The sequence below is a fragment of the Staurois parvus genome, unplaced genomic scaffold, assembly GCF_062004578.1.
Source record: "Staurois parvus isolate SC_StPar_1 unplaced genomic scaffold, SC_StPar_1.0 ptg000129l, whole genome shotgun sequence".
Lineage (NCBI taxonomy): Eukaryota > Metazoa > Chordata > Amphibia > Anura > Ranidae > Staurois > Staurois parvus.
In genome coordinates, this window is record NW_028317925.1 from 2227548 (window position 1) to 2243835 (window position 16288).

Here is a 16288-nt window from a genome sequence, read left to right on the forward strand (position 1 = left end):
GAGACAAATGTAATGTTATTGCAGAACAAACTGATAAATACTTGCATTTCAAAACTGTCAAAAGATGAACTTACAAGATAGGTACAGTAAAAACTGAATACATTTGAATATGCATGGCAATGAAAAATCAAAATATATTCAACTATAGTTTTGTCTGTTTGCTTCTTTGTTCCAATTGGAAAACATAATTCTGGCATCTTCCTATAAATATAAAGCATGATACACACTGTGCATTGTTTGGACCTTGATTTAGCATTACCCAAAAATCAAAGACATATACAATATTTTTCTAAACCCACCCAACCCTGTTTTATTTTACTTATTTAGAGTATACATCATCATATTCCATAGCACTTTGAACTACTGTACTCTAAGCACTTATTATCAGAGGAGATTACCTTGCAGACATCAAACAGGGCCAGTTTGGGTTAAATTAGATTAAATTGTACCAACTGCAATGTCACAGAAAGTTGGTAAATGAAATCAGCCAGAATAGTGAAAGGATGATTGCTGATTTGTTAAATTGAGCTGCTTTATTTTACACATTGCTTTCAGTAAACTTTCTGTATAAGGAGTGGATGGCCTATGCACAGCTTTGTTCAAGATCTGAATCAGAGAATTTAGATTTCTGAGCTTTATAATTATGCAATCATGTATTAAAGCAGTGTCAAACCCAAAACAAGAAATGTAATATACTGTATTGCAGCTTACTGACTATTAGATGTGGTGACTGCATTTTTTTTTCTTTTTAGGCCATTACATCTAAGAAATGGTACGCTGCGATATAACAAATGTTTGTATTTATTACTGCTTTAATAGCACCTGTAGAGTCCTAACTGAGTTAGATGTAAAAAATAAAATCATTTAATTTTATACTTTTTTATACACTACTGAAAAAAATTAAAGGAGCACTTTGAAAACACATCAGATCTCAATGGGGAAAAATATCTATATTGACATGGACTGGGTAATGTGCTAGGAACATAAGAATGCCCCATCCTTTGATGGAAATTAAAATGATCAACCTATAGAGGACTGAATTCAAAGACACTCCGAAAATCAAAGTGAAAAAATGATGCAGCAGGCTAGTCCAGTTTGCTGAAATATCATTGCAGCAACTCAAAATGGTAATCAGTATTTTGTATGGCCCCCACATGCTTGTTTGCATGCCTGACAACATTAGGGCATGCTCCTAATGAGACGGTGGATGGTGTCCTGGGGTATTTCCTCCCAGATCTGGACCAGGGCATCACTGAGCTCCTGGACAGTCTGAGGTGCAACCTGGCGGCGTTGGATGGACCGAAAAATTATATCCCAGAGGTGTTCAATTGGATTTAGGTCAGGCGACCGTGGGGGCCATTCAATGGTATCAATTCCTTCATGCTCAAAGAACTGCCTGCACACTCTCATCACATGAGGTCGGGCATTGTCATGCACCAGGAGGAACCCAGGACCCACTGCACCAGTGTAGGGTCTGACAATGGGTCCAAGGATTTTATCCCGATACCTAATGGCAGTCAGGGTGCCATTGTCTAGCCTGTAGAGGTCTGTGGATCCCTCTATGGATATGCCTCCCCAGACCATCACTGACCCACCACCAAAACAGTCATGCTGAATGATGTTACAGGCAGCATAATGTTCTCCATGGCTTCTCCAGACTCTTTCACGCCTGTCACATGTGCTCAGGGTGAACTGGCTTTCATCTGTGAAAAGCACAGGGAGCCAGTGGCGGACCTGCCAATTCTGGTGTTCAATGGCAAATGCCAATCAAGCTCTATGGTGCTGGGAAGTGATCACAGGGCCCACTAGAGGACATTGGGGCCTCAGGCTACCCTCATGAAGTCTTTTTCTGATTGTTTGGTCAGAGACATTCACATCAGTGGCCTGCTGGAGGTCATCTTGTAGGGCTCTGGCAGTCCTGCTGATGGGTTAACCTCCCTGGCGGTATGATTATTTCAGATTTTTGGTGCTGAAAGCGGTACCATTTTTTTGCATGGAAATATGTATTTTTTTTATTGTAGGCTGTAATTTTTAGGAAAAACTCACTGAAATCTGTCCGAACAAGAGTCTAGTAAACATCCCGGGTATGATAAAATTTGAAACACAAAATCATAAATTATAATTTAATAAATAATCATAAAAATAATATAAAAATAATAAAAAATTTAATTCAATAATGTAATCAAACCAAAAACACTGAAATGTGAAATAGAGCGCCAAGTTCGCACATTGCTGAGCTCAGTCGCAAAATCGTTTTCAGTTTCTGATGACGAATTTCCCCCACGAATCATTATCACTCAATTCTGTAAGTGGTTCTGATTTACTATCGCTGTTCTCTAGCTGATCTAAACCGCTTTTGACCTAAAGGGACACTTTTTGGACGCCATGGACATTTCTCAGTTTCCAGGCAGAAAGAACAGACAAAATGCAGGCAGGGCGCAGGACAAAGCACTAGGGACAATATGTATGTGAAATAGGTTGAAACAGCAATGTTTTACTGTGTAAAATGAAAAAAAAAAAAAAATGACATTTTTTAAAATTTTTAAATTTCCCGCCGCCGGCGGCGGCGGCGCCCGTACGTCCCGACGTCACAGGGACAGGACACAGAAGCCGGATGCCGGCATCGGCCGGAGGAGATGGCCGGGGACGCTGCAGGGGACACATCGTGGGAGCGCAGGGTAAGGTAAGTGAAGAACACATGCCGGAGCAGCGCCGCATGGTATTCCCGAGTGTAGCTCGGGGTTACCGCTTTTGGTACTGAAATGTTACCCCGAGCTACACTCGGGAATACCGCTAAGGAGGTTAAGGACCTCCTGCAAAACTAGTGAAAAACAGTCAGAAAAGATGAGTAGGGAAAAAAATGTCAGTGGCCTCCACCTGTAAAACCATTCCTGTTTTGAGGACCGTCTCATTGTTGCCCATCTAGTGCACCTGTCATTAATACCAAAGCAGCTGAAACTGATTAACAACCCCCTCTTCTACTTAACTGATCAGATAAATATCCCAGGAGCTTATTGACTTGATGCTATACTCTGATTAAAAAGTGTTCCTTTAATTCTTTTGAGCAGTGTGCTTTCAGGAGTAAGGTGGCTGGCAGTCATTACAATATAGTAAATTATTTATAGTATTTTATTGTGTCAAATGCTTTGGGAGTTATTTTTTCTTGGCAATTCTCATTCATGACTGTTCTTTAAGGTGATAACTGTAGTCTAGACTGCAGTACATCAAAATGGGATATTTATTTATATAACTGCTCTCTTAACGACCATTAACATTTTTCAAAAAGACATCCAGAACTATAAACTTCATTGCTGAATAATACAGCCCAAGTATATTATTTTGTTCTCTATATAATTAAAAAATAATACATGATAACTACCAAAAATAGAAAACAAGCTGGGACAGACACCTTAATCTCTGACTGGCCCTGGAAACAACAGTGCCACACTGAATAGATATAATGGGTATAACGCATTGCACTTCTAATGCTACAAAACAGCCTTGCATGTTTTCCAGTAAGAGACTGCACACCTTTCAGGCTATTTTCCTTTTATTTTCACTTGATATTATTGCATGTAACACACTTTCCATTCCTAGATGGCTATGCTCACTCCACTGTATCTATGGTTGTCACACAGGCTGGACTTGGATCACGTCTTCCTCCCCTCATCTCTATTATATGGGAGACAGGGAATTTAGTAGTTTACAGAAGGAAGATATAGTTTGTTCTTTCAGTTTAGCTCACAGGAAGTGAGAAGCACACTGCATTTCTGGCAAGATCAACAGCTAGTTTCTGTACTTGCTGAAAATGTTCTTAGCCTGAAAAATTATGAATTGCAAATTACTGCCCACAAGGGCAATGTAGGCAAATTAGGCAGCCTAATAAACCTCTGCACAAAATTAATTAAAGGCTTTGTGATGAGCAAATGTTCTCAGAAAAACTGACTAAACTTTTTGAAACTGAATCTGGAACCAAGAAATTGTGATCTTGTTGATATGAATGCATTGGGTGGATCTACTAAATGCATAGACTGTACAAGGAAAAAATGTTCAAATGTTAAAAGTGGGCATTGATTAACTGATCTTTTTTTTTGTTTTTAAATCTCTACAGCTTCGCAACAGTAAAGCAACAGGCTATTGTCTGGATCAAGGTTCTGAAGACGACAACAAAGCCATTTTGTACCCATGCCATGGCATGTCCTCACAGGTAAACAATGCTTAGAGGACAAGATTAAAGTTTTCCGGCATGCTGGGGTTGTGGAAGTATATCTAATCCTGAGCACACAATTGAAATATATTGCATAATACCAGTCCTTAGAATTAAATTTCTTTTTTTAGTAGTTACATTTTTACCTGTTGATTGTGTCAGTGACACATTTCCTTTCTTAGGGTGGCAACACCCACAGTACTGTCAATATAGAAAAATTAGCGCAACTAAATGTGTATAATCCAATACAGATGTGCAAAAAATATATATGAACAATTTTCTAAACAAAAGGGAAATGCATGTAAATGCATCAAACACAATACGTGATATGACTGATGATATTGTATGAGTAGATAAAGTGCAATGAATAACGCCATATCAAATGTACAAAAAAAAATGTTTTAAAATAAAAATGGAAAACTCATGTAAACACATAATAAGTGATATGACTGATGATATGAATAGACAAAATGCAATGAATCCCAACCTCCCTTATATATATATATGGAGCTTAATAATTCATATTCCACCTATAAACTTCATAAATACTAAAAAAAACATGTAAATGCATACACATTAAACCTATATCAACAAATGCAATAAGCAAAATACATAAAAAGTCTCATAATATCCAGTGAGAAATTTATTTTTTCAAAATATCGTGTTTCGTGACATGCACACTGTATGTCATGCATGCACAATATAAAATTGCTGATGTGCTCCACCCCAGTGAACCATTACCTTCCAGTGCTGCCGCTTATCTCAAGGTTTTACCCACACAAAGGAAAAGTCAAACATGCTTTCCCAATATTCTGAGTGTAATAACTGGCAATATTCCACCAATTCACTTGTAATAGGTAAGTATCACTTTAAGACTGCACGACTCCAACTAAATCAATGTGAAAAATAAAACAAAAAAGATCTCATGCTGCAGGATCAGAGTAACTTGATTTTTTATCAAGTATGATGCACTTGTAACATTCAGTGCACAAGATTGAATAACAAAGTGTAGCACAACAGACTAGTATCTCATATAAAAATAAATAATAAACAATAAAAAAAAGTCCCATTAAAAAGTCTCTTATAACACTACTGTGCAATGCGTATAAAATAAATCTTCTCTTTTCTTCAGTGCCAATCGTGTCACCACCATTAGGTGAAAAACCTGCTCACCTCACTTTATGACCTCATCAATAGTTCTTTATGCACTCAATATATGGACACACTTGTGTACACCCTCTGTGGTCTTCCTTCCGGCACCACCACAGTATACACTGACGCTCTCATATAATATGTATTATGGTAACAGAAAAGTGGAACCATAGTGCTCTCTATTTATACAACAGTTTATTAGCTTAAAAACGCTTACAAAATGTAAGAAACAAGCTAGCATATAATATATAATTTTGTTACATGGCTCACCACCCTGCTCTCCCGGATGGTTATGAGTTCAAAATGTCTAGGGCTCAGCTCTTTCCACCTATACGTGTTATGCCCCAGATTCAGGCTTCCTCAGTAGGCAGGGAGCCGCAAATGGGGAACCCTTAAATAACCCATGTATCCTATCTCCCTACCCCCAGAAATGACATTACTTAGAGATGTCTAAGTAATGTCATTTCTCGGCACATGGAGGTGCCGAGAGAGGAGCTGGAGGAAGACCACAGAGGGAGTACTCAAGTGTGTCCATATGTTGAGTGCATAATGACCTATTGATAAGGTGAGCAGGTTTTTCACCTAATGGTGGTGACACGGTTGGCACTGAAGAAAGAGATTTATTTTATACACAATGCACAGTGGTGGTATAAGAAACTTTTTCATGGGACTTTAATTATTGTTTAATATTTATTTTTATATGAGATATTAGTCTGTTGGGCTACACTTTAGTATTATTCATTTGGTATTGTAAAGTCACTAACAATGTTTTAGCAGCAACTGTTTAGAGCACTATTATAATATTTTAGGATGTGTTGCTCTCATTGAATAGGGGTTTAGACAGTGCGCCAGCTTGATTGCTTATTTCCATTTACATTCCAACAGTATATAGCCCCCTTAGGGATGCATATTTCTGGAGTAGTGTCTAAAACAGCCGAACTCCCACTTCCGGGTGTAATAATCTCTAGTAGCCCCCTCACTGATGCGTTTCGTCACATGATCAATGACTTAATCCTAGGAAAAGATGGTGACAACATCAAGAGATATATATATACTCACCCATCAAAAAGAAACAAAAATAGTTCACAAGTAAAAATACCCCAAAAAGCAATACCAGGGGGCAATACCTTTAAAAGTGACCCAATAAAAGATGTTAATAACTAATAATAAATATAAGATAAAAATGGGGCCCCTCACTACGCTGCTTGAGTTTGGTACATCACATGACTGTCATGAATATCCATCCTTTAACATAGATACCCACATATAATCTATTTATTAATTCAGCAAAAATCAAAAAACAGCATAATAAATAATTTATTTCCCATATAAAAATACATAAAAACACAAAAAATTTTAAAAATATCATCTAGTGGCCAAAGTGTATATAACTCCCTCAGCACAAAATAAATGTATGACCCTGAATAATTATAATTAAAAATCTTCTATGAAACAATTTAAGTCAAAATCCAGGTTTAAACCCAAAGGAGCCAAAGTCTTCAAAAGATAAATCCACTTCACTTCTTTTTGATTCAGGACCTTAATTTTCTCAGAATCCCTCCAATGTCTCCTATACTTCTCAATTTCCCAGAACTGAAGACCAGTCGGATCCTTGTTATGGACCTGTCTAAAGTGCTTAGAAAGAAAGTGTTTCTTATACCCAATAGAAATGTTATAGCCGTTTTCTTGTATTCTCTTAGACAGTTTGAGCTTAGTGGGTCCAATATGTTGCATACCACAAGGGCACTTGATACAATATATGACACCCTCTGTGTCACATGTAATACAGTCTCTAATCTCAAATTCTTTTTTTGTGACTTCTGAAATAAACCTCTTTTTCTGGTTGCCTATAGTCCTACAACAGCTGTAGCATCTACTACATGCATGAAAGCCTTTCTGGACAAAAAATGGTACATTATGCATAGGGGGGTCCACTACTGATCTAACAACCTTATCTCTCAGAGTAGGGGCACATCTATAAATAATTTTAGTGGCCTCTGGAAGTGCTTTCCCTAACAGTTTGTCAGCTTTCAGAATAGACCAATGTTTTTTTATGATCTTTTCTACCTTTTTATGTTGACAATTAAAATCCAATCGCCGTACTGTACTGTATCTATGGAGGAGCATCATTGTCACCCTAGACAAGAAGTGTGTTAGGATCAAAGAACACCTCCCCCTCTCTTCATCTCCATAACGAGATGGTATATGTGACAAGTCTGATGAAACTACCTATGAAAACACTGAAAAGTGTACAGGAAACATTCTGTATGACTTCACTGAATTTCTGGCAGGAACATCAGGTATTTTTGCACTTATCAAACAGATGTAACAAAATGCTCTTTAATTGTAAAAAAATAAAGCAAATACATGCCTCTCCTGCTACATCACCAAATTTCACTTCATTCATTAGAAATGGTCTCCTGAAGTCCATTGGGAAACCAACATTTCTGACAGTGTCAATCTCCTGGGTCACAAGCAGCTCTCACTGGTTCCTCCTGCTGACCTTCTCATCACTACTGTATTATATAATGACATGAAGATCAGTGATAGGAGCCATTGAGAGCTGTGGGGGACCCAGGATTTTTAAAGTCCCGGAAGTGTCAGTTTTCCAGTGGACATCAAGAGGCCATTTTTTCAGCAATGCAGTGGTGTTCAGCTGTACAGGTAGAAGAGGTGGTAAGTATATTTTTTTACAAGTAAAGCCTTGCTGAGCAACTTTTATATAGCAACAGGGTTATTTTAAGCTTGGAGGTGGAAAGTGAGTCCATAAAGCATAGTATAGCTCAGAATAGTGCTATTGATTGCGATTGGCAGTAAGCCATGCAAGATTTTAGATTCACAAATCTACTAAGTATCTATCAGTATCTCTCCCTTGAACTCAATCTTTCCAAAACTAAGCTTGCAATATTTCCTCCTCCCTGATCCCCCTCTCATAACTTTACCATTGAGATCAACAACACAACCATTGGTCCTTCCCCTCATGCCAAGGTGCTAGGTGTAATCCTAGACTCTGACCTCTCCTTTGGGCCCCACATCCAGTCACTGGCTAAACCCCTGCAACATTTCCAAAATGCACCCCTTTCTGACCAATGACACCACATAACAATTTTTCCACACAAAGCCATCCACAACACTGCCCCTAGCTACATCACCAACCTCATCCGCAGATATTGCCCGAATCGCCCCTCTGCTCCTCCCAAGACATCTTCCTCTCTAGCTCCCTCATCAGCTCCTCCCACGCTCGCCTCCAGGACTTCTCCAGAGCCTCTCCCATGTTCTGGAACTCCCTACCCCAGTATGTCCAGTCAGCCCCCACCCAGTCTGCCTTTAGGCGATCTGTGAAAACTCACTTATTCAGGGAAGCCTACCCCACCTCCACCTAAGAACTGTGCTTGAGTCACCTCCATCAGATCATCCCCTACAGCTATCACCTTTTGTATCACCTCCCCCTTCCTTTAGATTGTAAGCTCTATGAGCCCTGATGATCAGTGCCGATCTGCTCCGTGACAGCTGCTGGTTATTGGCAGTACTTTCCTCACGTTGTGACATTGGACACAGATGATCACGTGGTAAAAGGCCTCTGTGATTGGCCTTTTACCTCATCATGTGATCAGCTGTGTCCGTAGGACATGCGTCACTGGGGGCAAGCAGGAGGGCGCATTCCGGGAGGACGTCATATGAACTGGATAACCGCACTGTAGCCGTCATTCAGCTATAGCGTGGTTAGCAAGTGGTTAATAGCAATTTAGCAGCATTTTAGTCTCGTTCAGGGGTATTCAGGAGTGTTTAGTAGAACATTTAGTAGAGGAAAAGGAAAAAAAGCTACAATAAAAGCTGTTAGGAGCATTTTAGGAGAGTTTAGGAGCGTTTAAGAATATTTAGCATTTTTTTCTGCTGGAAAAAATCTCAAAAAAACTCTACAAAACTATTTTTTTTTGCCCCTACACACTGAAGCTAAGAAAATGGTTAATAGCCTAAAGTAGTGTGTATGGACACATAGGATAACACTATTTAGCTTCTAGGAGCTTAAAAAAATGAGCCTTAACTGGTATGTTATCTTATCTCAATGCATTTGTAGTCCTGTCCCTGCCTTAACGGAAAAGTTAACACGTGGGAAGTGCATCTCAATAAAAAGGATTAAACTCTATCCATGTAATGAAAAAAAAATATTTATATTTATGTAATTAAGATATGAAAAAAAGCAACTTTAGATTTTCAGAGACTATAAAAATTATTCTCTTTACTGCTTATTGTCCCAGCATATCGTAATAGCAAATCCTGTCTGCTTAGCTTTATTTATCCAAGCATAAATTTTCCTATTACCAGCAGCAGCTCTGCCCTATAAATTTAAGATAATGCTCAACTAAACATTTTGTTTTCATAATGGCTATTTGTGAATGTCAACCTCTCTGCAAAGATATTTCTTGCTGCTGTTTATTTCTCCTTTTGTGAGAATCCGAGGTGACAGATTATGGAGTGCTTATATTTGCATGCTCAGTGATTTAACCGTTTCCTGCCACATTACCTTGTACTGATCGAAATGTAATCTAAGCCAGACTTTCTCAACCAGGGTGCCCAGGCACCCTGGGGTGCCTTGAGGTTTCTTCAGGGGTGCCTTGGCAAAATGTCTAAAAATTGCTCAAAACTTGTATACAAGCCAGCGGGTGGAACAAGCCTGCCTTTTAGTTACACAAAGCCACAGGTTTTCATTGTGCACCATTACGACCTTCTAGCCGCCTGCATCCTGACAACCAATGACATCATCAGTTGATAAGGAGGATGTCAGTTGCCTGCAGAGCATCCTATTTTGACCCTCCCCTGCCCCTCTCATTCAGTGCTGGGGCCACATTAGCTCAGTGATGGAGAAAAACTGAGGGAGAAGAGAAACACTGGAATACTGCTCAGGACCAGTGTGCAATGGTGTGTTTGCTTTGAAAGAATAAATCACCTCTAATGTTGAGTATCCTACATGTGTAAATGTTGCTGCATTACATAAAACTATTAGAATAGTTTTTCACATTTTAGAATGGGGTTCCTCAAGACTATCCATAATTTTAAAGATTGCCTCAGGACTGTCCATAATTATAAAGGGTGCCTTGACTTAAAAACGGTTGAGAAACACTGATCTGAGCCATTCTTGAGTGTAGATTTTTGAAAGACCAACCACACTGAGCAAAGTGCCGCAAACAGCAACTGATTAGAATTTATTTGTAAAGGCTGTTTCAACCCCCAAGTAAAACGTGTTCATTTTAACACAGCTTAGTTTCATGCATATCTGATGATTAGCATTCCTTCCTAATAAACCAGTTTCATCAATACAACTTTTCTTCCCAAAATAACAGGAACTGATCAGTGTGCAGAAGAAGTATGCAGTGAATACCCAATTGACGTTTTGACCATGGCTCCACCAGTATGATATGGCAGCTCTATGGATTTGACCTATGGTTAATTGGCAGATGATTCTTGTTAGAATTACTGTACTTTTCACATTTTGCCTTTTCAATATCTAAGAGTAAAACTATCCCAACAAGGGGTGTTCAAATAGAATATTGCAATATGGGTAAAAAAAATGCCTGTCAGGCCAGAGTGACCAAGTATACTCTAGACTCCCACTATAATCCCTTCTTGAGCACATGGCTCAGCCAGCCAGTGACTCATTTATCTTGATTGATCCACTCCACTTGTTCTTGAGCCCAGATTTCCTTAAGATCCTGGTCTGTACACATTGCTTGAGGATTACCCTGAGCAGTACGGCTTTGTGCTGTCTGTTTCCATCCACCCACAAAGCATAAATCAGTGGAATATGTTAAAAGTATGTTTTGAATTGTATCTTTTGTCCCTCTTTTGATACGTTACAAAAAAAAAAGGAAGATAATTGGCAGTTGTATCTTTTGACCTGGGTTTGGGTATTTTATAGAAGATCAAAAAACAACTCATTTCAAAGTACTTGTCCATATGGCATTCTGAATAATATTTGATTAAGCTAACCATAAAAATGAGAGATTACTAAACTAAACTCCAAAAGAATGTGTTAGAAAAATTAAAGTTTGCCCTTAGTTACTGAGCTACTAAAGTAAAAGCGTCTCAGGCCTTTGATCACAGATGCCAAGTAAACAGATTTTGAATGATACATTTGGTAAGCTGCCTAATCAAATAGATTTCAAATACTGATGTCAGCAAGGAAAAACTTTAGTGTATAAGTGTGAGAAATATAATAGGGTGGCTATCACTTCATTCAATATGATTATCAGGATTCCAGGAGTTACCTCGGGTTACATGGCAGGCCCATCAACCAACAGACCTTTAATATATCCAGGTACACCAAACAACTTTGCAAATATAACTCATTACATATGTATTTTCTTTCCCTGTGCTTTGAAAGCTGTCGTTACAGGACCATGTTAGTTTAAACATTGTACTGTTTGCTTTCTAAATGCACTGTGACATCTGACAAGGAGAGAGAACAAGTAAGGTACCTGATGCACATACTTGTTTGATTCAATATATTCAAGCCAGAAGCCCTAAATTAAGATTTCTGTGATGTAAAGTGCAAACTCTTGTGAGCTGCTATGCAAAACCAGTGATACAAAATGATGTTTATGAAATTATTATTATTATTATTATAATACAGGATTTATATAGCGCCAACAGTTTGCACAGCGCTTTACAGTACACTTACAATACATTTCAGTACAGAAGGAATAGGAGGGCCCTGCTCGTGGAGCTTACAATCTAAAGGAAGGGGGAGGTGATACAAAAGGTGATAGCTGCGGGGGATGATCTGGTGGAAGTGATTCAAGTACAGTTCTTAGGTGGAGGTGGAGGTGGAGGTGGGGTAGGCTTCCCTGAATAAGTGAGTTTTCAAAGATTGCCTAAAGGCAGACAGGGTGGGGGCTGACCGAATATACTGTGGTAGGGAGTTCCAGAGGATGGGAGAGGCTCTGGAGAAGTCCTGGAGGTGAGCATGGGAGGAGGTGATGAGGGAGCTAGAGAAGAAGATGTCTTTGGAGGAGTGGAGCGGCCGATATCTGCGGATGAGGTTGGTGATGTAGCTAGGGGCAGTGTTGTGGATGGCTTTGTAAGCTGTGGTTAGTATTTTGAATTTTATACATATAATTTTATGACAATTATAAAATTGTGAATCACTCACACTATTCACACTCCTATACAAAATGTGTTATCTAACATAAATATCAATCAAATGCAGCGCTTCACCTATAATTTGAACCAAAACAATCAACATAAACGTCTCCTAATAAGTGTCCATGAGTTGATACTCTATATGGTTGTATATCTTCACAGATGCTTAAATTGCAAATTACTTCTTGAAACACCTCGTACTTCTATACACTGCAAACCATTAAATGTATGTGTACACCTCCTCCGGATGTATATGACCAAACCACTAAGTGAGGTCATATATGGCATGTGTCACTTATATGGACTGATGTCTTGTGTCCAGAACTACTGATATGGATCCTCCAACCACTTGTGTGCAGCCAGCTGTATCGCACTCTCCTTCCTACGAGCATCGTAATGTCAAAGCCCTGCCCCTGGGCACACTAGCAGTTGGAGGATCCATATCAGTAGCAGTACCCTATTGGAGTTACTTTATCAGATGTGATATTATACATCATACATGTGAGTGGAATACTGGATATTGTTTTTATCAATAAATGTTTTGAAAGGATAAAGCAGTATGTTTTGGTTATCTCTTTTCGGTGCGAATTTGATGAAGGAGGAGAGCCAGGAGAGTGGAGGAGAGTCATTCTCGCTGGACACAAGACATCAGTCCATATAAGGGACACATGCCATGTATGACCTCACTTAGTGGTTTGGTCATATACATCAGGTGAGAGCACATCCGGTGGAGGTGTACACATATGTTTATTGGTTTGCAGTGTAGTGCAGTGTATAGAAGCAGGAGGTGTTTCAAGAAGTAATTTTTAATACAAGCATCTGTCAAGATATACAACCACATAGAGCATAGGTGTCAAACTGGCGGCCCTCCAGCTGTTGCGAATCTGCAAGTCACATCATGCCTCTGCCTTTGGGAGTCATGTTTGTGTCTGTCAAACTTGCAATGCCTCTTGGGACTTGTAGTTTGGCAAGAGCTGGAGGGCCGCCAGTTTGACACCCGTGATATTGAGTATCAACTCATGGACACTTATTAAGAGACGTTTATGTTTGTTGTTTTGTTTTAAATTATAGGTGAAGCGCAGCACTTGATTGATATTTATCCAGACAGTCGTTGGAGATCACAAACTATTTAAAGCACTTGCACGTGTTTCAGTTCAGTGGTAAAGCCTCTTGCTTTCAATTAGGGATCCCTCTAGATGTGCATTCTACTTTCCACACTTGGTCATCTGGAATCCCCTTTTTGAAGGATAGTTAGTGCTTAGAAAACCTCAGGCAGGGTCTACCAGTTTAGTCTGTGATCTTCAGTGACTGTGAGAGCAGTACAGCACAGAAATAATCATTAATGTCTCCTGACAGTCAAAACAGGTGAGTGGAACAGACACCTTCCTTGTTCTCTCTCATTGTCTGCAGTTAAAGCACAGATGCAAAAAAGCTGTATGCAAACAGAGAAATCCTTACAGTGGCCTTTGCCTGTGATGGCATCTCTCAAAGTTCGTGGAACTGAAAAGCCAGACATCAGAGGCTGTACTGCTAAGTTGCTTAGCATCCCTTGATATAAAAAGGAGCAGTTACATTTACTCATTAAAGTTAAAAAAAAAGAGATGATCCTAGGATCACAGTCGTATGCACTGCTCAATTAACTAATGTTTCATAAATGAACATTAGTGCTTTCATCATTCAATCAGTTTTGTAAATGGCTTTTCTGGGCAAGATATAATATTTGCATAATGTTGTGCACCCATTTGGCCCCCTGATAAGCAACAGCAGGCATTGCTTTACTTACTTGACTTACTGAGATTTGACCACTAACTTCGTAATGATGCTAAAAGAACACCATTACTTATAATTGATTATCTCTTGCTGCATTTTTATTTTTTTTATATTTTTTTCCTTTGTTCTGTTTGAAGCTGAAATCCAGGCACATAAAAAAGGCACAAATGAATGCAAATCAACTGTATTTTTTTTCTTTATGCAAGCGGTGTATGTACCTGAATTAAATCTAGTATCAGCCCCTTGCAGTGTACAGTACAGTCTGTACAGCAGAACCTAGACAGGGGAGGCAGAAGCAGCACAAGAAGCCAATCAGGTGTGCTGTGAAAGGAACTTCTGACAGAAGGAGATAGTAGAGGAACAGAGAGATGAGAGTTACTGCAGCAGGACAAAATAGGGTCTTCTTCCCTGCCAGATACGGCTGTGTAGTGTCAAAGAGATGTGCAAATTTGAGAATGAGATGATCAGAAATACAAAACCTAAAGTTCAGCTTTAAGAAATGAAAGATTATAGTATGTACTGTATGTTATTTTCATAAAATCAGGATTGACTTGTAGAATATTTTCCTTACAGTCATCAAGAGTCTCAGCTGTGCATGGCTTCATGAAATGAAAGTGACATTGGCTATTACATTATATTGCGCTTGTCTAGTAGTCCCTGCAGTGCTATGTTACCCCATACTGTCAGGGACTCAGAAGATCAGTAGCTCACATTACATGCCAGGAATGGACAGTTATCCTGCAGCAGCACAGGCAGAAAAAGAACTGAAGTGTGCCAGTTGAGGCTTGACCACTTTTAGGGATATAATGTCTGCATGGCTGAAATTTCAAAAGGCTGGAGAAAAAAGGCAAATCAATTCCTAAAAGTAACATAATGTTTGATCTGCACAAAATTAAACAAAAATAAGTTCTAAAACAGTGATTGAGACCCTCCAAATCCAATTCCTCCAAGGGATTGAACATTATGGTGTTAATATTTGTAAAAATAAACAAATCAACTAACAAATTCAAGAGTGCTGCCAATCCACATTAACAGTAATAACCACTTGCCCTCCAGAAGATTTACCCTCCTTCATGACCAGGCCATTTTTTGCAATACAGCGCTGCGTTACATTAACTGACAATTGCGTGGTCATGCAACGCTGTACATAAATTAAATTTGAATTTTTTTCCCATAAATAGAGCTTTCTTTTGGTGATATTTGATCACCTCTGCGTTTTTTATTTTTTGCGCTATAAACAAAAAAACTGATAATTTTGACAAAAAAATACATTATTTTTTACTTTTTGTTATAGAACATATCCAGTAAAAAAAATCAAATTTCTTCACAAATTTAGGCCAAAATGTATTCTGCTACATGTCTTTGCTAAAAAAAAAATCACAATACTTGTAAATTAATTGGTTTACATGAAAGTTATAGCGTCTACAAATGGCGGTGTATATATACTGGAATTTTTATTGTTATTTTTTTTATACTGGTAATGGTGGCCATCAGTGCCTTATAGCGGGACTGCAGTGGGCATTCTGACACTGGGTGGGAACTGACTAACTGCCACTGACGTCCCCAGTGACATTAATACAGTGATCAGTGCTAATAAAAAGCACTGACACTGTGCTAAAGACACTTGGCAGGAAGTGGTTAACATCTGGGGTGATCAAAGGGTTAACAGTGTGCTCTGTGTGTTTTACTGTGCGCACTTTGTTGTGTTTTACTACAGAGACATGCTGTGCAAAGCAGCATGTCTATGCTGACAGGAGAGATTTGTGTTGTTTGAACACAGGTCTCTCCCTTGTCAACTTTACTCAACGATCACCAAGTGCTGGCTGGGAATCGTTGGCCGGCCCTGGTGATTGACATCCCTAGCCACCAATGGTAACGCAGGTAGGGTGGGCGCGCCCCCTACCCGGAAATGCAAACCACAAATATACTGTACACGTGATTTTGAGCAGCCCTGCAGCCATGTAGCAGTACTTCTGCTATAGGGTGGAGGGCAAGTGGTTAATAAATGAAAAATGCTGC

The 16288-nt window shown here is 39.1% G+C and overlaps 1 protein-coding gene across 1 annotated transcript in view; it reads left to right on the top strand.

Moving 5' to 3' along the window:
* The window catches only part of GALNT9 (polypeptide N-acetylgalactosaminyltransferase 9), a 482832-nt gene that overhangs the window by 440397 nt on the left and 26147 nt on the right, over positions 1-16288 (top strand). The window contains exon 9 of the mRNA XM_089672443.1: positions 4112-4207. Coding sequence (XP_089528569.1) covers positions 4112-4207 — 96 coding nt within the window. The remainder of the gene's footprint in view (positions 1-4111; positions 4208-16288) is intronic.